General features: G+C 44.0%; 1 protein-coding gene across 1 annotated transcript in view; it reads left to right on the forward strand.

Moving 5' to 3' along the window:
- LOC137351939 (transcription initiation factor TFIID subunit 1-like) overlaps positions 1-21,346 on the forward strand; it is a 34,304-nt gene extending 12,958 nt beyond the window's left edge. Inside the window, exon 2 of the mRNA XM_068016816.1 lies at positions 19,056-21,346. Within this exon, the coding sequence (XP_067872917.1) occupies positions 19,056-19,388 (333 nt within the window). The 3' untranslated portion in view covers positions 19,389-21,346. The remainder of the gene's footprint in view (positions 1-19,055) is intronic.
- Positions 21,347-22,455: the final 1,109 nt, after the last annotated feature.

Genomic DNA, 22,455 nt, shown 5'->3' on the forward strand with positions numbered 1-22,455 from the left:
TTCAGGACAGGCTGGAAGGCAGAGCTCATGAAGCTTATGCCATGCTTTCTGAAGAGGCCTCTACAGATTATGAGATGGCAAAAACGGCTATTCTCTCTGCGTATGAGTTAGTCCCTGAAGTTTACCGTCAGAAGTTTTGGAACTTACGGAGATTGACTGGGCAGACATATTTAGAATTTGAGAGGATGAAGCAAATGAATTTTGACCGTTGGATACGGGCATTAAAGATAGAAACCACATATGAGAACCTTCGAGAATTAATTCTCTTAGAAGAGTTTAAAAACTCCATTCCTTCAGTAGTGAGAACTCATATAGATAACCTGAAAGTTTTGAAAGCTAGACAAGCAGCAAAGATTGCTGATGATTTTGAGCTTGTGAATAAGCCAACCTATTTTGTCCGTCACCCCAATAAACCCGAGAAGGATAGAAAGTGGGAGAGTGAAAGGAAGGCCAGTAGCCGGGGACAAGAAGGAACGGCTGGGAATGCCCCAGGATCACCTCCTCAGGTCAGAAAGGAAGGTGCTGAGGGTAGAAGTGAGGTTCGCAAGCCGAAGTGTTATCATTGCAACAAAACGGGTCATCTTCTTTCAGAATGCTGGAAATTGCGAGGCAAATCCATAGGACTTGTTGGGGTACGCAAAGTTAGTGCAGAGGAAAAGACTCTGACTGAGAGTAAAGCAGACCAGGCTGTAGCTTTAATGACAGCTATGAGTGTGAAACCAGATACTAAAACTAAAAGGAGTGTAGAGGTTAAGAATAAAATACCCGAGAGTTATAATGTTTTTTTGTCAATGGGGAGAGTAACTCTATATCTTGTAAGTGAGGCAGGTAAACCTATCATTATACTCAGGGACACAGGAGCAACCCAAACACTCTTTCTGGGAAAGATATGAGGTTTCCACCAGAGAGTGCCTTGTGCGCTAGAGTTTTAGATAATGGAATTGGGGGGTGAGGGGGTGTATACCTGTACCTTTGTATAAAGTACACCTAGAGAGTGACTTAATATCTGGAATAGTAACTGTAGATGTTGTCCATAGTTTACCAGTAAAGGGAACTGATCTACTCCTAGGGAATAATTTGGCTGGATTAAAAGTATCAATTTCTCCTATAGTTACAGAGGAACCATATGAAATTAAGGAAACAGAGCAATTACAGGAACAAGTTCCGGGAATATTTCCTGTGTGTGTAGTTACCCGAGCAATGGTTAAACAGGATCCATTGTCAGAGGTAAAGGGGTACCACAAATAGATAGCCAAGTATCTGAAACCTTATTTGGGGATTTAGATGATTCAAATGAGATGTTTAACAGATCATCTAGCATTGCAGCACAGCAAGCTGATCCAGAGATCTACCAAATAGCACAGACAGATCTGTCAGAAGCTGAGGCGAAAGGAGTTCTGGAAGGCTATTATATGGCAAACAGGGTTTTGAGGAGGAAATGGAGACCGCTTCATAGACTTGCCGACAAAGACTGGACAGTTGTTGAACAGATAGTGGTACCACCTAAATGTTGACAAGGATTATTAAGGTTAGCACACGACATTTCTTTTTCAGGACATAGGGGAATTCAGAAGACCAAATCACATAAAAGCAAATACTATTACTGGCCAGATCTTACAAAGGATGTGAGACAATTTTGTAGGGCATGCCATACCTGTCAAATGGTGGGAAAACCACAACCGACCATAAAACAAAGGGATGAAGTATTAGTGTTGTTACCATCACAGGGTGAACTAATGAAAGCACGGTTCAGTGGCCCATTATAGAGTGATCAAAAGAGTGGGTAAGGTAGATTACTTGATTGACACCCCTGATCGCTGGATGAAGAACCGGTTGTGTCACATTAATATGCTTAAACCATATTACCGCAGGGAGGAGGATAAGCCAGTACAGGTATGTCAGGTAATCGGGACTGTGGAGAAGGAAAAGGATAGTGAGGATGAGGCAGAAGTAGGCTGAGGAAATTCTCAGATTGAACCTCCAACTATCCCATTAGCGAATGCAGAATGGCTAGGAAAATTAAACAATAGGCTTTTACGCTTAGAGGCAAAACAGCGTGAAGTCCTAACCAGGGTTTTCACAATGTTTCAAAAAGTTTGTAGGGATAAGCCAGGATGTACAACCTTAGCTACACATGATGTGGGTATAGGAGGAACCAGTCCTTTAAAACAACATCCTTGCCGCCTAGGTCCAGACTGGCCCAAGTGGAAGCAGAGGTACAATGCATGCTGAAGGGCAGCTTAGATGAACCTAGTCAGGACAGCTGGAATTTGCAGGCGGCCTTGATGCTTAAACCTGGTGGGTCGGCTCAAACTTGCATAGACTCTAGAAAAGTCACTGTGGTAAAAAAGGCAGACTCCTATCCAAATTCTCATTTAAAGGACTGTAAGGACAGAGTGAGCAACACAATGTGTCTTAAAAAGACAGATGTGTTGGAAGGATACTGTCAAATTCCTTTGACACCCCAGGGTAAGAAAAAATCAGCTTCTGTTACACCGAACAGGATTTCCCAGTGTCAAGTGATGCCACATAGGTTAAAGAGTATGTGAGAAACTTCTCAGAAAATAGTAAACCCAGTAGTGGTCAGTGCTCCTAGCTGTGTAGTTCACCTGGCTGAGGTGATGGACAATAGGGACACTTGGAAGGAAAACACAAAACAATTGGAAGACTATGCTTGTAAATTTGAAATGGGTTAATTGGAACAACCTTTTGAAATTTTAAAGCCGAAATGTTCTGGTGAAACTTGTTGCTGTAGTCATACACTTTTCTACAAAAAATGTTTAATCTGTAAATGCCAGGAAAAAAATGTGTTAGCCTTTTTTTCAATTTGTAATTTTTTTACCCATTGTAATCAAATGCATATAATATAATAAAAACAAGAAATGCTGGAACCACTCAACAGGTCTGGCAGCATCTGTGGAAAGAGAAGCAGAGTTAACGTTTAGGGTCAGTGACCCTTCTTTGGAACTAGCAAATATTAGAAATGTCAAAGGTTATAAGCAAGTGAGGCGGGGGTGGGGCAAGAGATAACAAAGGAGAAGGTGTAGATAGGACAAGGCCACATAGCTGACCAAAAGGACATGGAGCAAAGGCAAACAATGTGTTAATGGTGTGTTGAAAGACAAAGCATTAGTACAAAGAACAACAAAGAACAGTACAGCACAGGAACAGGCCATTCGGCCCTCCAAGCCTGCGCCGATCTTGATGCCTGTCTAAACCAAAACCTTCTGCACTTCCAGGTTCGTATCCCTCTATTCCCATCCTATTCATGTATTTGTCAAGATGCCTCTTAAACGTCTCTATGGTACCTGCTTCCACCACCTCCCCCGGCAACAAGTTCCAGGCACTCACCACCCTCTGTGTATCGAACTTGCCTCGCACATCCCCTCTAAACTTTGCCCCTCTCACCTTAAACCTATGTCCCCTAGTAACTGACTCTTCCACCCTGGGAAAAAGCTTCTGACTATCCACTCTGTCCATGCTGCTTATAACTTTGTAAACCTCTATCACGTCGCCCCTCCACCTCCGTCGTTCCAGTGAAAACAATCCGAGTTTTTCCAACCTCTCCTCATAACTAATGCCCTCCAGACCAGTCAACATCCTGGTAAACCTCTTCTGTACCCTCTCCAAAGCCTCCACGTCCTTCTGGTAGTCTGGCGACCAGAATTGCACGCAATATTCTAAGTGTGGCCTAACTAAGGTTCTGTACAGCTGCAGCAGGACTTGCCTATTTTTATACTCTATGCCCCGACCGATGAAGGCAAGCATGCCGTATGCCTTCTTGACCACCTTATCCACCTGCGTTGCCACTTTCAGTGATCTGTGGACCTGTACGCCCAGATCTCTCTGCCTGTCAATACTCCTAAGGGTTCTGCCATTTACTGTATACTTCCCACCTGCATTAGACCTTCCAAAATGCATTACCTCACATTTGTCCGAATTAAACTCCATCTGCCATTTCTCCGCCCAAGTCTCCAACCGATCTATATCCTGCTGTATCCTCTGACAATCCTCATCATTATCCACAACTCCACCAACCTTTGTGTCGTCCGCAAACTTACTAATCAGACCAGCTACATTTTCCTCCAAATCATTTATATATACTACAAACAGCAAAGGTCCCAGCACTGATCCCTGCGGAACACCACAAGTCACATTCCTCTATTCAGAAAAGCACCCTTCCACTGCTACCGTCTGTCTTCTATGACCGAGCCAGTTCTGTATCCATCTTGCCAGCTCACCTCTGATCCCATGTGACTTCACCTTTTGTATCAGTCTGCCATGAGGGACCTTGTCAAAGGCTTTACTAAAGTCCACATAGATAACATATAGTACAAATAGGGTGTTAACGGACTGAAGGTTGAACAGCAGCAAGTACAAACATGAGAAAAACAGTGGGTAAGCAAACTGAACAAACTAAGATGAAATGAAATAAACATTAAAAAAAAGTTGTAAAAAATGTAAAAAAGAAAAAAAGAAAAAATAACTAAAAATAAAAGTAAAACGGGGGGCCCGTCATGCTCTGAGATTCCAGGAATGGCATTTTATTCTGCTAGGGGCAGAGGTGTCATGGTCCTGTAGTTTTTTTCTCTCTCCGGGAAATATGTGGTGTATCTTTAAGACTTGCAAAGGATCAGTACTGCTTTAAGAATCAGCAAGCCTTAGGAGTTAGAGAAAATGCATTTTTGGTTGCCGTTGGATACAGGCATTCAGAGACTGCAATTCAAAGGGTGCATTCTCGTTACCTGGGATACAGCCACTGGGACTGAGCATCGAGTGATACATTTGTTACAATTCAAGTTTGAACTGGCTTTTTAGTTGAAGACTGTCAGTTCTAACAGAACTGTTAGGCGGCGCAGTGGTTAGCACCGCAGCCTCACAGCTCCAGCGACCTGGGTTCAATTCTGGGTACTGCCTGTGTGGAGTTTGCAAGTTCTCCCTGTGTCTGCGTGGGTTTTCTCCGGGTGCTCCGGTTTCCTCCCACAGCCAAAAGACTTGCAGGTTGGTAGGTAAATTGGCCATTATAAATTGCCCCCAGTATAGGTAGCTGATAGGGAAATATAGGGACAGGTGGGGATGTGGTAGGAATATGGGATTAGTGTAGGATTAGTATAAATGGGTGGTTGATGGTCGGCACAGACTCGGTGGGCCGAAGGGCCTGTTTCAGTGCTGTATCTCTAAAACTAAAAACTAAAAACACAGACAGACAGCTGGTGTTAGCACCTGAAAAAAGAGCTCTCAGCCATTTAAACTGAAGGAAGAGAATTTTGTCTATTTAATTATTATTATCTCTCTTATCGCTTTCAGTGCAGCAGCTTTTTCGGGAGCAGCGTGTGAGCGAGTGAGCAGCTGGGAAAGTCAGTTTGAAAGTAAATTTAATTTCCTTTTGTTTTTCGGCGGAGGCCAGGGGGCTGCTGGGCCAGGAGGCTGCTGGGTAAGTAAAACACTATATATTTGGGCGGTTTCTGAACCCGAGACACCACACTTGTAGTGTCTCCCACCCGCCCTCCTCCTCTAACCAAAGAAAAAAGGACTCGGTGGGGTGTTTATAAGGTAAGGCTTTTTCGATTTCTCTGGTTTTATTGTGATTGGTAAAAACTTTTCGTTCCTTTTTCATTTAACTAAGTTTAAACTTAAGATTAAAAATGGCAGGAGATCTCAGACCCGTATCATGCTCCTCTTGCTCAATGTGGGAGCTCAGGGACATGGCTGATGTCCCTGGCTCCTTCACGTGCAGGAAGTGTGTCCAGCTGCAGCTCTTGTTAGATCGCATGATGGCTCTCGAGCTGCGGATGGACTCACTTTGGAGCATGCGCGATGCTGAGGAGGTCGTGGATAGCACGTTTAGTGAATTGGTCACACCGCAGATTAGGATTGCTGAGGGAGAAAGGGAATGGGTGACCAAAAGGCAGAGAAAGAGCAGGAAGGCAGCGCAGGAGTCCCCTGCGGTCATCTCCCTCCAAAACAAGTATACCGTTTTGGATACTGTTGAGGGAGATGGCTCACCAGGGGAAGGCAGCAGTAGCCAGGTCCATGGCACCGTGGCTGGCTCTGCTGCTCAGAAGGGCGGGAAAAAGAGTGGAAGGGCTATAGTCGTAGGGGATTCGATTGTAAGGGGAGTAGACAGGCGGTTCTGTGGTCGAAAACGAGGCTCCCGAATGGTATGTTGCCTCCCAGGTGCACGGGTCAGGGATGTCTCAGATCGGCTGCAGAACATTCTAAAGGGGGAGGGTGAACAGCCAGTTGTCATTGTGCACATAGGCACTAATGATATAGGTAAAAAACGGGATGAGGTCCTACAAGCAGAGTTTAAGGAGTTAGGAGCCAAGTTAAAAAGTAGGACCTCAGAGGTAGTAATCTCAGGATTACTACCAGTGCCACGTGATAGTCAGAGTAAAAATGAAAGAATAGTCAGGATGAATGCGTGGCGTGATGGATGGTGCAGGAAGGAGGGGTTCAGATTTTTGGGACATTGGGACCGGTTTTGGGGGAGGTGGGACTATTACAAATTGGACGGTCTACACCTGGGCCGGACTGGAACCAATGTCCTTGGAGGTGCTTTTGCTAACGCTGTTGGGGAGGGTTTAAACTAATGTGGCAGGGGGATGGGAACCAATTGAGGTCAGTTGACAGTAAGGAGGTAGTAACAAAAGCCTGTAAGAAACTAGATAATGAAGTCAGTGTGACTAAGGGGAAGAGCAGGCAGGGAGCAGATGATGAATATAAAGGGACTGGTGGTCTGAGGTGCATTTGTTTTAATGCAAGAAGTGTAGTTGGTAAGGCAGATGAACTTAGGGCTTGGATTAGTACCTGGGAGTATGATGTTATTGCTATTACTGAGACTTGGTTGAGGGAAGGGCATGATTGGCAACTAAATATCCCAGGATATCGATGCTTCAGGCGGGATAGAGAGGGAGGTAAAAGGGGTGGAGGAGTTGCATTACTGGTCAAAGAGGATATCACAGCTGTGCTGAAGGAGGGCACTATGGAGGACTCGAGCAGTGAGGCAATATGGACAGAACTCAGAAATAGGAAGGGTGCGGTAACAATGTTGGGGCTGTACTACAGGCCTCCCAACAGCGAGCGTGAGATAGAGGTACAAATATGTAAACAGATTATGGAAAGATGTAGGAGCAACAGGGTGGCGGTGATAGGAGATTTTAATTTTCCCAACATTGACTGGGATTCGCTTGATGTTAGAGGTCCAGATGGAGCAGAATTTGTAAGGAGCATCCAGGAGGGTTTTCTAGAGCAGTATGTAAATAGTCCAACTCGGGAAGGGGCCATACTGGACCTGGTGTTGGGGAATGAGCCCGGCCAGGTTGTTGAAGTTTCAGTAGGGGACTACTTTGGGAATAGTGATCACAATTCCGTAAGCTTTAAAATACTCATGGACAAAGACGAGAGTGGTCCTAAAGGAAGAGTGCTAAATTGGGGGAAGGCCAACTATACCAAAATTCGGCAGGAGCTGGGAAATGTAGATTGGGAGCAGCTGTTTGAAGGTAAATCCACATGTGATATGTGGGAGGCTTTTAAAGAGAGGTTGATTAGCGTGCAGGAGAGACATGTTCCTGTGAAAATGAGGGATAGAAATGGCAAGATTAGGGAACCATGGATGACAGGTGAAATTGTGAGACTAGCTAAGAGGAAAAAGGAAGCATACATAAGGTCTAGGCGGCTGATGAAAGACGAAGCTTTGAAAGAATATCGGGAATGTAGGACCAATCTGAAACGAGGAATTAAGAGGGCTAAAAGGGGTCATGAAATATCTTTAGCAAACAGGGTTAAGGAAAATCCCAAAGCCTTTTATTCATATATAAGGAGAAAGAGGGTATCTAGAGAAAGGATTGGCCCACTAAAGGACAAAGGAGGAATGTTATGCTTGGACTCAGAGAAAATGGGTGAGATTCTAAACGAGTACTTTGCATCGGTATTCACCGAGGAGAGGGACATGACGGATGTTGAGGTTAGGAACAGATGTTTGATTACTCTAGGTCAAGTCGGCATAAGGAGGGAGGAAGTGTTGGGTATTCTAAAGGGCATTAAGGTGGACAAGTCCCCAGGTCCGGATGGGATCTATCCCAGGTTACTGAGGGAAGCGAGAGAGGAAATAGCTGGGGCCTTAACAGATATCTTTGCAGCATCCTTAAACACGGGTGAGGTCCCGGAGGACTGGAGAATTGCTAATGTTGTCCCCTTGTTTAAGAAGGGTAGCAGGGATAATCCAGGTAATTATAGACCGGTGAGCCTGACGTCAGTGGTAGGGAAGCTGCTGGAGAAGATACTGAGGGATAGGATCTATTCCCATTTGGAAGAAAATGGGCTCATCAGTGATAGGCAACATGGTTTTGTGCAGGGAAGGTCATGTCTTACCAACTTAATAGAATTCTTTGAGGAAGTGACAAAGTTGATTGATGAGGGAAGGGCTGTCGATGTCATATACATGGACTTCAGTAAGGCGTTTGATAAGGTTCCCCATGGCAGGCTGATGGAGAAAGTGAAGGCGCTTGGGGTCCAAGGTGTACTAGCTAGATGGATAAAGAACTGGCTGGGCAACAGGAGACAGAGAGTAGCAGTGGAAGGGAGTTTCTCAAAATGGAGACGTGTGACCAGTGGTGTTCCACAGGGATCCGTGCTGGGACCACTGTTGTTTGTGATATACATTAATGATTTGGAGGAAAGTATAGGTGGACTGATTAGCAAATTTGCAGACGACACTAAGATTGGTGGAGTAGCAGATAGTGAAGGGGACTGTCAGAGAATACAGCAGAATATAGATAGATTGGAGAGTTGGGCAGAGAAATGGCAGATGGAGTTCAATCAGGGCAAATGCGAGGTGATGCATTTTGGAAGATCCAATTCAAGAGTGAACTATACAGTAAATGGAAAAGTCCTGGGGAAAATTGATGTCCAGAGAGATTTGGGTGTTCAGGTCCACTGTTCCCTGAAGGTGGCAACGCAGGTAAATAGAGTGGTCAAGAAGGCATACGGCATGCTTTCCTTCATCGGACGGGGCATTGAGTACAAGAGTTGGCAGGTCATGTTACAGTTGTATAGGACTTTGGTTCGGCCACATTTGGAATACTGCGTACAGTTCTGGTCGCCACATTATCAAAAGGATGTGGATGCTTTGGAGAGGGTGCAGAGGAGGTTCACCAGGATGTTGCCTGGTATGGAGGGCGCTAGCTATGAAGAGAGGTTGAGTAGATTAGGATTATTTTCATTAGAAAGACGGAGGTTGAGGGGGGACCTGATTGAAGTGTACAAAATCATGAGAGGTATAGACAGGGTGGATAGCAAGAAGCTTTTTCCCAGAGTGGGGGTTTCAATTACTAGAGGACACGAGTTCAAAGTGAAAGGGGAAAAGTTTAGGGGGGATATGCGTGGAAAGTTCTTTACGCAGAGGGTTGTGGGCACCTGGAACTTATTGCCAGCGGAGGTGGTAGATGCGGGCACGATGGAGTCTTTTAAGATGTATCTAGACAGATACATGAATGGGCAGGAAGAAAAGAGATACAGAAGCTTAGAAAATAGGCGACATGTTTAGAGAGAGGCTCTGGATCGGCGCAGGCTTGGAGGGCCGAAGGGCCTGTTCCTGTGCTGTAATTATCTTTGTTCTTTGTTCTTGTTCTCAAAATGCTAAAAAAAGTCAAACCAAACCAGAACAGAGATCTCTGGTAATTTAAACTGAAGGAAGGGAAGTTCGACTGTGACAATCTTTTATCCCTCAAAAACTCTAAAGTCAAATTGATTCATTTAAAAATGTTTGCAAGTCGCTAATTGTTGAAATTCGCGAAGGAAGGAAGAATCACTTACTGCTGGAATTAGACTACGGACTGTTCTACTGTGGAAGAACCTTTTTTCCCCATTGGACAGTTGTGAGGACTTCAAGCAACATTGGGCTGTAAATTTGCAGGGACTCTTTTTCTATCTTAAATGTTGTTTATATCTTCATGGTGTTTATGAATTAAATTTTTCTGATTAAACAGTTAATTTGTTGACTTAAAGACGCCTGCTTTGGTTAGTCTTATTCAGGGATTAATAGATAGTACAATTTGGCTGGGTCTTTCCTTAACTTGGAAAGTTTAAAATGATATGTTAGGCAATTTATGGAGGGACTGGATTGAATTAACAGTGCATTTCTCCCACCACAATCAGAATCGTATATTTTGACCTAGGGCTTTGACTAGAGCGGTCGGTCGTAACTCCTGCAAATCACCGTTTGCAAAAAAATTAAGTGCTGCAGTCACCTTGAGGGCAACTGGCATGGGTTCCCAACAAAACCACATGATTGCATGTCTTGTTGAACAATCCCAAACATCTCAGTGATCATTTCATGTGACATCCTCAGGCGTCTTACCTTCTGGGAGTGGAGCGGAGAGGAGCGGACCTGTGGGGAGAACGCCGAGAGAAGAGGATAAATTGAGCCCGAGGATCGAGGCTCTGTCACTTAACTTCCAGGAGCGGAGCGGAAAGCAGTCCAGGCGCGCCGGAGTCTGAAAAAAAAATCAACAGTGACATCACAGGAAATCTGCAAGGTGATTGGTTAGTGAGTAACAGCTGTTAGTGCCTGGAAATAGCTTTAAAAAATCAGGGGAAAGTCCTTTTTTTAAACCTACCATATAAGTGATAAGGTTAGTACTACTAAAGTGTGTTTTTTTTAATTAGTGTAATTTATTAGGGACTTTAGATTATATGGGTAGTATTTGGAGTAGAACAAAGCCCCTAGCGTAATTAGTATTTTTTAATTAAAGGGAGTAACTAATTAATCTAAAGGTAAGTCAAGGCAGGAGAGCTCACACCCGTGATATGCTCCTCCTGCACTATGTGGGAAATCAGAGATGCTTCCAGTGTCCCTGACGACCATGTGTCCAGGAAGTGTATCCATCTGCAGCTACTGTCTACCCGCATTACGATGCTGAGGAAGTCGTGGATAGCACGTTTAGCGAGGTGGTCCCACCGCAGGTAATGGCTGCACAGGCAGAAAAGGGATGGGTGACCACCAGGTGGAGTAGTAGGGGCAGGCAAGTAATACAGGAGTCCCCTGTGGCTATCCCCCTCTCAAACAAATCACTTTGAATATTGTTGGGGAGGATGGCCTCCCAGGGGAAAGCAGCAACAGCCAAGTTTGTGACACCACGGATGGCTCTGCTGCATAGCAGAGGAGGAAAAAGACTGGGAGAGCCATAGTGATAGGGGATTCAATTGTCAGGGGAACAGATAGGTGTTTCTGTGGCCACAAACGAGACTCCAGGATGGTATGTTGCCTCCCCGGTGCTAGGTTCAAGGATGTCTCGGAGCGGCTGCAGGACATTCTGAAAGGGAAGGGTAAAGAGCCAGTGATCCTGGTGCATGTCGGTACCAACAACATAGGTAGAAAAAGGGATGAGGTCCTGCAAGATGAATATAAGGAGTTAGGAGCTAAATTAAAAAGCAGGACCTCAAAGGTAGTAATCTCAGGATTACTTCCTGTGCCACATGTTAGTGAGTATAGGAACAGGAGAATTGACCAGATGAATGTGTGGCTGGAGAAATGGTGCAGGAGGGAGGGAATTAGATTCCTGGGACATCGAGACCGGTTCTGGGGAAGGTGGGACCTGTACAAGCGGGATGGGTTACACCCAGGCAGGACTGGAACCGATGTCCTCGCAGGGGCGTTTGCTAGTGCTGTTGGGGAGGATTTAAACTAGAATGGCAGGGGGATGGGAACCTGAGTGGGGAGACTGAGGAGGAGGAAAAAAAGATAGAAACGAAAGACAGGAAACAAAAAGACAAAAGTGGAAGGCATAGAAATCAAGGGCAAGAAACAAATAGGGCCATACTACAAAATAATGCTAAGATGACTAAGAATGTTAAAAAGACAAGCCTAAAGGCATTGTGTCTCAATGCGCAGAGTATTGGCAATAAGGCAGGCGAATTAACCGCGCAAATAGATGTAAATGGATATGGTTTAGTTGTGATTACGGAGACATGGTGGCAGGGTGACAAAGGATGGGAACTGAACATCCAGGGGTATTCAATATTTAGGAAGGACAGGCAAAAAGGGAAAAGAGGTGGAGTAGCATTATTAGTAAAAGAGGAAATCAATACAATAGTGAGGAAGGATATTGGCTCAGAAAATCCTGATATGGAATCTGTATGGGTGGAGCCAAGAAACACTAAGGGGCAGAAAACGTTGGTGGGGGTTGTATATAGACCATCAAACAGCAATGGTGATGTAGAGGATGGCATTAAATGGGAAATTAGAGACGCATGCAAAAAGGGTGCAACTGTAGTTATGGGTGATGTTGATCTGCATATAGATTGGGAAAACGAAATTAGCAATAATACGGTAGAGGAGGAATTCCTGGAGTGCATATGTGATGGTATTTTGGACCAATACGTTGAGGAACCAACTAGAGAACAGGCCATCCTAGACTGGGTATTGTGTAATGAGAAAGGATAGTTAAAAGTCTTGTTGTGCGGGGTCCCTTGGGGAAGACCAACCATAACATGATAGAATTTTTCATTAAGATGGAGAGTGAGAGATTTGATTCCGAGACTAGGGTCCTGGATCTAAATAAAGGAAACTATGAAGGTATGAGGCGCGAGTTGGCTATGATAGATTGGGGAACGTTACTTAAAGGGTTGACCGTGGATAGGCAATGGCTAGCATTTAAACAGCACATGGATGAATTACAACAATTGTTCATTCCTGTCTGGCGCAAAAATAAAACAGGAAGGGTGGCTCAACCGTGGCTTACAAAAGGAGGAGAAATATAAAATGTCCAGAACAAGCAGCAAACCTGAGGATTGGGAGTAGTTTAGAATTCAGCAAAGGAGGACAAAGGGATTGATTAAGAAGGGGAAAATAGAGTACGAGTGTAAGCTTGCAGAGAACATAAAAACTGACTGTAAAAGTTTCTATAGGTATGTGAAGAGAAAAAGATTGGTGAAGACAAATGTGGGTCCCTTACAGTCAGAAATGGGGGAATTTATAATGGGGAGCAAAGAAATGGTAGACCAATTAAATACATACTTTGGTTCTGTCTTCACAATGGAGGACACAAATTACCTCCCAGAAATGTTGGGGAACATAGGATCTAGTGAGAAGGAGAAACTGTATGAAATCAGTTTTAGTAGGGAAATGGTGTTAGGAAAATTGATGGGATTGAAGGCCGATAAATCCCCAGGTCCTGATAATCTATATCCCAGAGTACTTAAGGAAGTGGCCCTAGAATTAGTAGATGCATTGCTGGTCATTTTTCAAAATTCTAGACTCTGGAACAGTTCCAACGGATTGGAGGGTAGCTAATGTAACCCCACTATTTAAAAAAGGAGGCAGAGAGAAAACAGGGAATTATAGACTGGTAAGCCTGACGTCATAGAGTCATAGAGTCAAAGAGAGATACAGCACTGAAACAGGCCCTTCGGCCCACCGAGTCTGTGTCGACCAGTCAGTAGTGGGGAAAATGCTAGAGTCCATTATAAAAGATGTAATAACAGAGCACTTGGAAAACAATGGCAGGATCGGACAAAGTCAACATGGAATTATGAAAGGGAAATCATGCTTGACAAATCTACTGGAATTTTTTGAGGATGTAATTAGTGGAATAGATAAGGGAGAACCAGTGGATGCGGTGCATTTGGACTTTCAGAAGGCTTTCGATAAGGTCCCACATAAGAGATTAGCATGCAAAATTGAAGCACATGGGATTGGGGGTAAGGTACTGACATGGATAGAGAACTGGTTGGCAGACAGGAAACAAAGAGTCGGAATGAAAGGGTCTTTTTCCGAGTGGCAGGCAGTGACTAGTGGGGTACCTCAGGGATCAGTGCTAGGACACCAGCTATTCACAATATATATTAATGATGTAGATGAGGGAATTAAATGTAATATATTCAAGTTTGCAGACAACACAAAGCTGGGTGAGAGTGTGAGCTGTGAGGAGGATGCAGAGAAGCTCCAGTGTGATTTGGACAGGTTGAGTGAGTGGGCAGATACATTGCAGATGCAGTATAATGTGGATAAATGTGAGATTATCCACTTTGGTGGCAAAAACAGAAAGGCAGATTATTACCTGAATGGTGATAGATTGGGAAAGGGGGAGGTGCAGTGAGACCTGGGTGTCCTTATGCACCAGTCGCTGAAAGTAAGCATGCAGGTGCAGCAGGCAGTTAAGAAGACAAATGGTATGTTGGCCTTCATAGCTGGAGGATTCGAGTACAGGAACAGGGATGTCTTGCTGCAATTAAACAAGGCCTTGGTGAGACCACACCTGGAGTATTGTGTGCAGCTTTGGTGTCCTTATCTGAGGAAGGATGTTCTTGCTATAGAGGGAGTGCAGCGAAGGTTCACCAGACTGATTCCTGGGATGGCGGGACTGATGTATGAAGAGAGATTGGGTCGATTAGGCTTGTATTTGCTGGAGTTTAGAAGAATGAGAGGGAATCACATAGAAACCTACAAAATTCTAACAGGACTGGACAGACTAGATGCAGGAAGGATGTTCCCGATGGCGGTGGAGTCCAGGACCAGGGGTCACAGTCTAAGGATAAGGGGTAAGCCGTTTAGGACTGAGATGAGGAGAGATTTCTTCACCCAGAGAGTGGTGAACCTGTGGAATTCTCTCCCACAGAAAACAGTTGAGGCCAAATCATTAAATATATTCAAGAAAGAGTTAGATATATTTCTTAGGGCTAAGGGGATCAAGGGCTAAAGTGGGGCGAAAACAGGAACAGGTTACTGAGTTTGGATGATCAGCCATGATCGTATTGAATGGCGGAACAGGCTCAAAGGGCCGAATGGCCTACTCCTGCTCCTATTTTTCTATGTTTCTATGCCTCTTACATTGCCTCTCTGACTGCTGAAAGTAGTTAGTCCTTGTCCTGAGGACGCGTTGACGGACCAGTGCCCATCTTCTATGATGCCTTCTCTAGATGGCATTATTCTGAGTAGCCTCCCCCTCTTATTCTGTCTGCTGCTGGCATTGCAGTCCCAGTCGCTGAGCAACAACAGCCCTCCTCTGTTGCATCCTCTCCTCTTGTTCCTGACGTTGCAAAAATATTGGGTGTATGAGACCCATGTCATTGCAGCTTTATAATTGTTTGAATGAGGCAGACATTGAAATGAAACCTTGTCTGACCATAATGCTCAACCAGTGAACTCATGAGTCGATATGTTCTGTATGCCTCCCATTGTGCACAGCCGCATATCCACTCACCCAACACTGGCCTCCTCCCACTTCGATCTGCACTCCTGGCATGCCCATATGAATTTTTGTCTCATTTTACAAAATGGAGTGCATCTGATTCAAAGCTCGATCCTCCACCTACCACCCTCCTCCTGCCACCTTCCAGCTTTCCCCCATCACCCTTGACCCACGCAACATTACCTTGCACCTTCCCTCTGTGACTCTTGACCCTCCCCCCATTACACTGGACCACGTAATTATCGATGTCTATATGCCATCTAACCCCTCTGTGCCTACACCCATCGCCATCGAAATGTCCACTCTCAACCCTAGATCCTCCAGTGATCAACCTTAATGCAGTCGTCCAATCCCGTGCCCCACCCTACGAGGCCTTCCAGTACCCAACCATGACTCTGGACCTGCCCCCTGACCTAATCACACTGCCCTCTGTGACTGTGACTGTTCCATCTGCCAGCCAGCACCCTCATTTGCCCCACGGGACCCCAATGTTGACAGTACTGACCCCTCCCTTTAGGCCTATCATGCACTTCACCTTCATTATCCGCTCCAATCCCCCACCCACCACCTTCCTGCACTCCCCACCCCCCACCACCACCGACACCACATCCTGAACGCAAGGCTGTGTCCTCCTCCGCACCTCCAGACACCTGAACCCCACCCTCTCAAACCACCCCCCCAACACAATTCGCCCTTGCTGGTCCCAAGCCTGGAGCCTAACATCCATTCCAATGTTGCCTTTCCTTGTGTTGAAGAGTTCAAGAAAGAAAACCACTGACCTCAGACAAAGCTGCACAAAGTCGACTGTTGCACCTTTAAACCACCGCAAACCTGGTTCCACAAGATTCCTGTGCACTGCTGAATGAATCTGGCAGTTAGGACTTAATTTCTGTTAATTCTAAGTTAAGAGTATTCATGGTATGCAAATATATTAAAAATTAGAACCCGCCACAGGACAGCGTGAGACTCCACCTAGCACAAACACGCCGCTGACTTAATCTCTAACTTTGAACCTGCCGTCGGGAATTCAAAATGTCAACTCCCGCCTAATCGAGTCACCTCACCTACCATGAAATCTGCTCTTGCAGGCCCCATAAATGTTACCCCTGTAGTACTCCCTCAGTTCTATGCTGAAGTGTCAGTCTAGTGTTCAAGTCTCTAGAGTGGAGGTTCAATAACAACCTTCTCTCTCAGGTAAAGTGATATGGCTAAGTGTCAGCAAACACCTAATTAGAGTCAAGAGATTTAAGATGAACTTCTAAGAGTTGATTTTCCAAATGCAAGCTCCCAATGGGTGAGACTCCATACCAGAAGTGTGTATTTGGAAAATGATTCAAGCTATTACAAAAAAGGCTATATTCAATTATTGAAACGAACATTTATTAAGAAAGTGATAACAGGTATATTTTAGACTCTAGTCTTAGACGTTTACAATAGTACCAGACTACACTAATATCATTTTAAGCACTGTGTTGCTACTTTGATGACAAGCGCAGCAGGAGTCTCCACCTGATCCGACCTGAATAGCTTCTGACTGAACGGCATGTGGAAGTTTCCGTGGGGTTGCAGCCCAGACGTTGAAAGACGCAACCCAACCCAGAGACAGTTCATGCCATTCTGGTTCATCGATTAAATTGCTCTGTATTGTCCTTATTGAATGAAAATTTACATTGCTACAGGTTTCCCAGTTTTTATAAGTGTGTGAAAATATGAGCATTCAGTAAAAAGTATAAATCGACCTCCAAATCTGTTTTGTGCCTGATAAAAAGTCAGAAAGACAAATAATGAAAAAAAGGTCATTATGGTAATTTAGAATGTTTTAATGGGTTTGCTTCCCTTGACCCCAAACCTTACAGATGGTTTTGTTAGTAGCTGACTGCTGATTGCTGTATTTAGTCTTGCTGGCTACCTGTTCATTGGTCAATTTGTGGTTTTATAAATGAGACTTAAACCAATTAACAGAAAAATTGACACATATTTTACAACAGTGTCACGTCTGAAGTGTAACATTTGATATGAGATGGAGATGTTCTGGACATGATACAATGATATAAACATGTTTATTTTTACTATTTACTACATCAGATTTGACTGATGCTCCTACATTTAAAACTTTTGATATGAATTACAAGTCCAGGGTGGGTATATTAACCAACCGAGCAGCAACCACAGTTCCCATATTCTGCTGTTGAAAATTCAAAGTCTGTTGAAGTGAACCACACAGAATATTGGTCCTCTTTATAAATATTTTATTTAAAGCTAGGTTTAGAAAAGGTGAGATTTAAAACATTTTCAAAGATTTCCAAGTAGTGGGGAGTGGGTGAGCACAACAGATGTATTGCAAATGGCCCTGCAGGTGGGAAGTTGTGTGGGTGTGCAGCACTGAACACTCGATCTCTGGAGGAGAATATAGTTTCACAGTTATAAAAGGGAATAGACCTGAACTAGAGGAGTGATTAGCAATCACATGCCCTCAACTTTCTTAGAAGAGGCTGTGCTGGACACCCTAGTGAGTGATACAATGGATATAAGGAGTAGAGTGAAGCTGAAGCCGCTGTACACCCTCAACTCAAGCCTTGTACTTTCCTGATGATTTTCTTGTCATAACGCCCCATACATTGGTGCAATTGGGACTTTAAAGATTGGAAAAAGGAATGGAAATCTGTTCTGAACAGGTTTTGTCCTTTTCGCACATGACACACACTTCTGGTGGGCTGAGGGTGAGCACAGGAATCTTCCCACAGAAACGAATGGGAGCTTCATTATATTATTTAAAAAATAGCACAGGGACATCTCAACACCTCTTGGGTATATTATAGCCTTTATACCAGTACGGTGCTGCATATGTATAAATGGAGACCTAAGGTTGACAGGTTTTAAGCAGTATATAACAGTACCTTTAAAGAGCTTTGTAAGGAAATTCAATCAACAATTTTAAGTTAATTTGTGCACGATATGTGCCTTACATCTGTGCAAATCTGCACTTACATCTGTGAATAATTAAACAAATAGGCTGACACACAGATTGAGTGATTTCAGCATTTGGTTTGATCAGGATTACTTCTTAACCATTTAGAACTAATTAGTAGACAAAAATTGGCCCAGTAATATATTGCTCCCCATCGTGTGTACTGCTGCACAGGGATACACACAATTTTCATGCATAATATATTGCAAAGCCAATTCTGTTTGAAGGTATTTCTTACAGTTAGCATTTTAACATTTGTTCTATTTCTGTCATTGGAAAAGCAATCTGTCAACACAGCTAGTAGTTTGGAATCAGCACCAAACATCGTCCCTCTGATTGGTGTTTATGAACACCTGGCAACTGCACACATCTTGGAGAATGAAGTTAGTGGAGGTAGCACTGGGTGAGGTGAAGAAAGTGATTGGGGCAGAAAAGGAACCGGATGTTGAATCTGGATGGTCACATGTGTGCCATTATTGACACACTTAGACGAAATCTGTCACAAGGTTCAAGTGCAGGGTTCCATTGTGCTGCTGATACTTTTTATGCCAAAATTAATGAACGATTATCATCTGTCACTGGCTTTGTGCAGCAGTGCAAAAAACTTGACACCATCCAGGACAAAACAGCCCACTTGTTTAGCAGTCCATCGACCACCTTAAACATTCACTCCTTCCATTACCGGCACACAGTGGCAGCAGTGCGCACCATCTACAGGGTGCACCGCAGAAACTTGCCAAGGCTCCTTCGACAGCACCTTCCAAACATGCAACCTTGACCACCAAAACGTCAAGTGCAGCAGATTATGTAACCACCACCACCACCTGCAAGTTCCCCTTCAAGTAACACACCAACCTGACTTGGAAATATAATCGCTGTTCCTTCATGGTCACTAGGTCCTGGAGCATCGCAACAAAGAGCATCGCAACAAAGAGCATCACAGCAAAGAGCATCGCAGCAAAGAGCACCGCAGCAAAGAGCACCGCAGCAAAGAGCATCGCAGCAAAGAGCACCGCAGCAAAGAGCACCACAGCAAAGAGAATCGCAGCAAAGAGCATCGCAACAAAGAGCATCGCAGCAAAGAGCATCGCAGCAAAGAGCATCGCAGCAAAGAGCACCGCAGCAAAGAGCACCACAGCAAAGAACATCACAGCAAAGAGCATCACAGCAAAGAGAATCACAGCAAAGAGAATCACAGCAAAGAGAATCAGCGTAGAGGAGTTCTCTGATGAGGACATGATGTGTTTTTGTCTTTACTTTCAGCCTTGATAGATTGTAGAGCTTGCCGTCTGACCTAGTGTGCAAGTAGACTCCTTCCATACCTGCAGGGAAGGTGAAGGTCAGGAGCATGGAGAAGAAGGTGTTAAACAGAGTGGGGGCTTGGACACAACCCTGTTTCACTCCATTCTTCACTCTGAAACTGTTGGAAGTGGAGCCATCAAACAGTACAGTGCAGTGTGTGTTGTCATTGAAGGAGCAGATGAGACTGAGGAGCTTCGGTGGAGAGCCAGTTTTTCCCAAAATCTTGTACAGCCCTGCTCTGCTGACAGTGTCGAATGCCTTCGTGAAATCTACAAAAGTAAGGTAAAGCGGTATACTCTGTTCCCTACACCCCTGTTGTAGCTGGAGTATGGAGAAGATCATATCCACAATAGATGTGCCGGCACGGAAACTGCACAAGTACACTCGATGTGCAACTAAATGGAGTCTTTTAAGTATGATCTTAGCAAAGGCCCTCCCCATGATGCTAATGAGCGAGATGCCCTTGTAGTTGTCGCAGTCTCCTCTATTGCCTTTGTATCACCCAGCATCAAATGGTGCTGCAGAAAGAAATGTACAAATTGTGAAGAGGTCTTTGCAGACATATTTGCTAGGTGACAAACTAGGCAGTAATGTCCATGATTCTCTTCGACACAGGCTAAACAATTTTCTGTTGTCTTACAGAATAACCCCAGAGTCTACAAAAGGTTGCTCACCTTATGAGTTAGTGTTAAAAACATGGTCCAGGACAAGGTTTAGTTTGCTTAAGTCAATAGCAAAGTAAGAGAAAAGCAAGAGAGGGTGAAGATGAGTCTTGATATACAAGACATGAAACTTAGAGAGTTCAGTGCTGGTCAGAAGGTCACAGTGAAAAACCACCAAGGTGATGAGGAGAAGTATGTGTTTGGAGTTGATGTAAAAAGACTAGATACATTCACATATCTCGTGAGAATGGGAGAGAGACTCTGTCAGTGTCATGAGGATCATTTGCTTGGATGAGGAAATCTGACAAAGGAAGAGCATGAGAAACCTCCTACAGTCCAAATTAAAGGCCTGCTCAAATATAAAATTTAAACCCGACCTGGGCCCAAGTCCTTTAATTTATTTTTGCGCCTGACCTGACCCGAATATCGCAATAAATTTCATGATATCAACCATGTTATTCTGCTCTACCTTGTCTAAATGATAATACTTGTGATCCTGTTCATCCGTTCCAGCAGCAGGCTATTCCTGCAGATGGAGTTGTGGAGAATCATGGGTGAGCCTGATCCCCTGAGTTCCAGTCCAACCCGACCTGAGCCCGAATGCTGGACTCGGAACATAGACCTGACCTGACCCGAAGCCAACACATGTCATCAGGTCTAGTCAGGTTCGGGTTGGGTAGCCAGGCTTTATTCCAAGTTCCTACAGTCCCAAGAGAAAGTCATGCGGAAAGTGCAAGTCACAAAGGAACTGAAAGTTTGCCAGTATCACAGAATCCACCGGGAGAGCAAAGTGAGTCAGGGTCTTTGATTAAGACTGATCAATCAATTTCACAGTCCCAGCCATTAAGTGGAGTTGGTAATCAAAGTCAAAGTACAGGGTCAACATGATCTGAGATGTTGAGAGAGCAGAGTCAAGCTAATGGAAATGGAAGAAGATACCCAGACTGAAAGAGAAAGAAGCCGGATAGGTTAATTGAAAGTATGTAGGAAGGAAGAAATAAGTTGTTCTTTTCGCCAGATGATTATATTTTTATTAAAGACATACTGGTGTTAAGGAAAAACTCTGGAAATATTAGTTATATATATTTTAGTTGTGATTACAGTAACAAGCATGCAACCCGACCTGTTAAATCTCAGGGTATTGTTATTGTATTCTGGGAAATTATGTACAAGTACCATTTTATGTTTTAATGTATAAGTTATATTTTTAAGTGGAGTGGGAGTGTGGTGTGCTGTATTGAACTGCCTCATTGTATTGTGATAGCTAAGCATTAGCTGCTAATCCTGCTATACTGCGTCTCTGCTGCCCTCTCTGTTGGGAGGTGTAAAGTAAAGTTTCAACATGGCTGCTCCCAGTAAAGCCTTATGTAGATTTACTCTGTGAATACTCAACAATAATGAAACATTCTTTCAGACTGCAATATTTACATTATGGGTGAAGATGCCTTCACTACAGTGTGCATTTTAAATATACACTCAAGAATTTCACTGAACTCCACTAAAAAAGATAATGAATGCTATCATCAGGTTATGAACATATTTTTCAGGCCTCAGTGTGATATTTTATGAAGAATATGGTCACCATTAGTTGCTGTAAGATATGATCTATGAATCAAGTGAGCAATGGGGCTAAGCTGGTTTTCACAAGACTGTGATTCGTGCTGGCTTGATCTCAGCTGTTGCAATTGGTGCAACTCTATAAGTTCTGTGTTTTCTAGATTACTCCATGAAGTGGTAACTGGGGGGTTATTGGTCAGGATTAAAGTATCAATCCTGTCTTTTCTTTAACAGCTTTAAAGAATCTGAGAAAACACATGGAGTGAAAAGTTCATCATTGACTTTGCTTACTTTGCTTGCGGAACCTTCTGGGACAAACTGCTGATTAATATCAACTTCCAAAGCAGAATGCATCCAGCGGTTATATAAGCTAATGAGCATTGCCAAACACATTACAGCAGTATAGAACTACTCCCACAGGACTGGCCTCAGTCTAAGCACTATAGCTGACAAGTTATGATGAATTGGTTAATCAGGAACATTATTTCGCAAATTTTTAAGATGAGGTGTTTCTACATTAACCCAGGCTGCTGGCACTGTTTAACCTGCCCTCATTACATGGCAGGGCAAATTTCACACCAACATCCAGTGAACTTCACACGTTCCTGTTTTCAAGTCATGACTCACAATCTAATTTATAGGATCTGCAATTTCCCCAGTGGCTGGGAAGGACTGTACAAAACAGCAATGGGGGGGGGGGGGGAAATCTGGACAGATGCTCTGTGTGGATAGGGTGAGCTGGATAATGATTAGATAAAATAGTGAGCCCAGAAAT

This window comes from Heterodontus francisci, chromosome 37 (genome assembly GCF_036365525.1).
Source record: "Heterodontus francisci isolate sHetFra1 chromosome 37, sHetFra1.hap1, whole genome shotgun sequence".
In the NCBI taxonomy this organism is placed as follows: Eukaryota; Metazoa; Chordata; class Chondrichthyes; order Heterodontiformes; family Heterodontidae; genus Heterodontus; species Heterodontus francisci.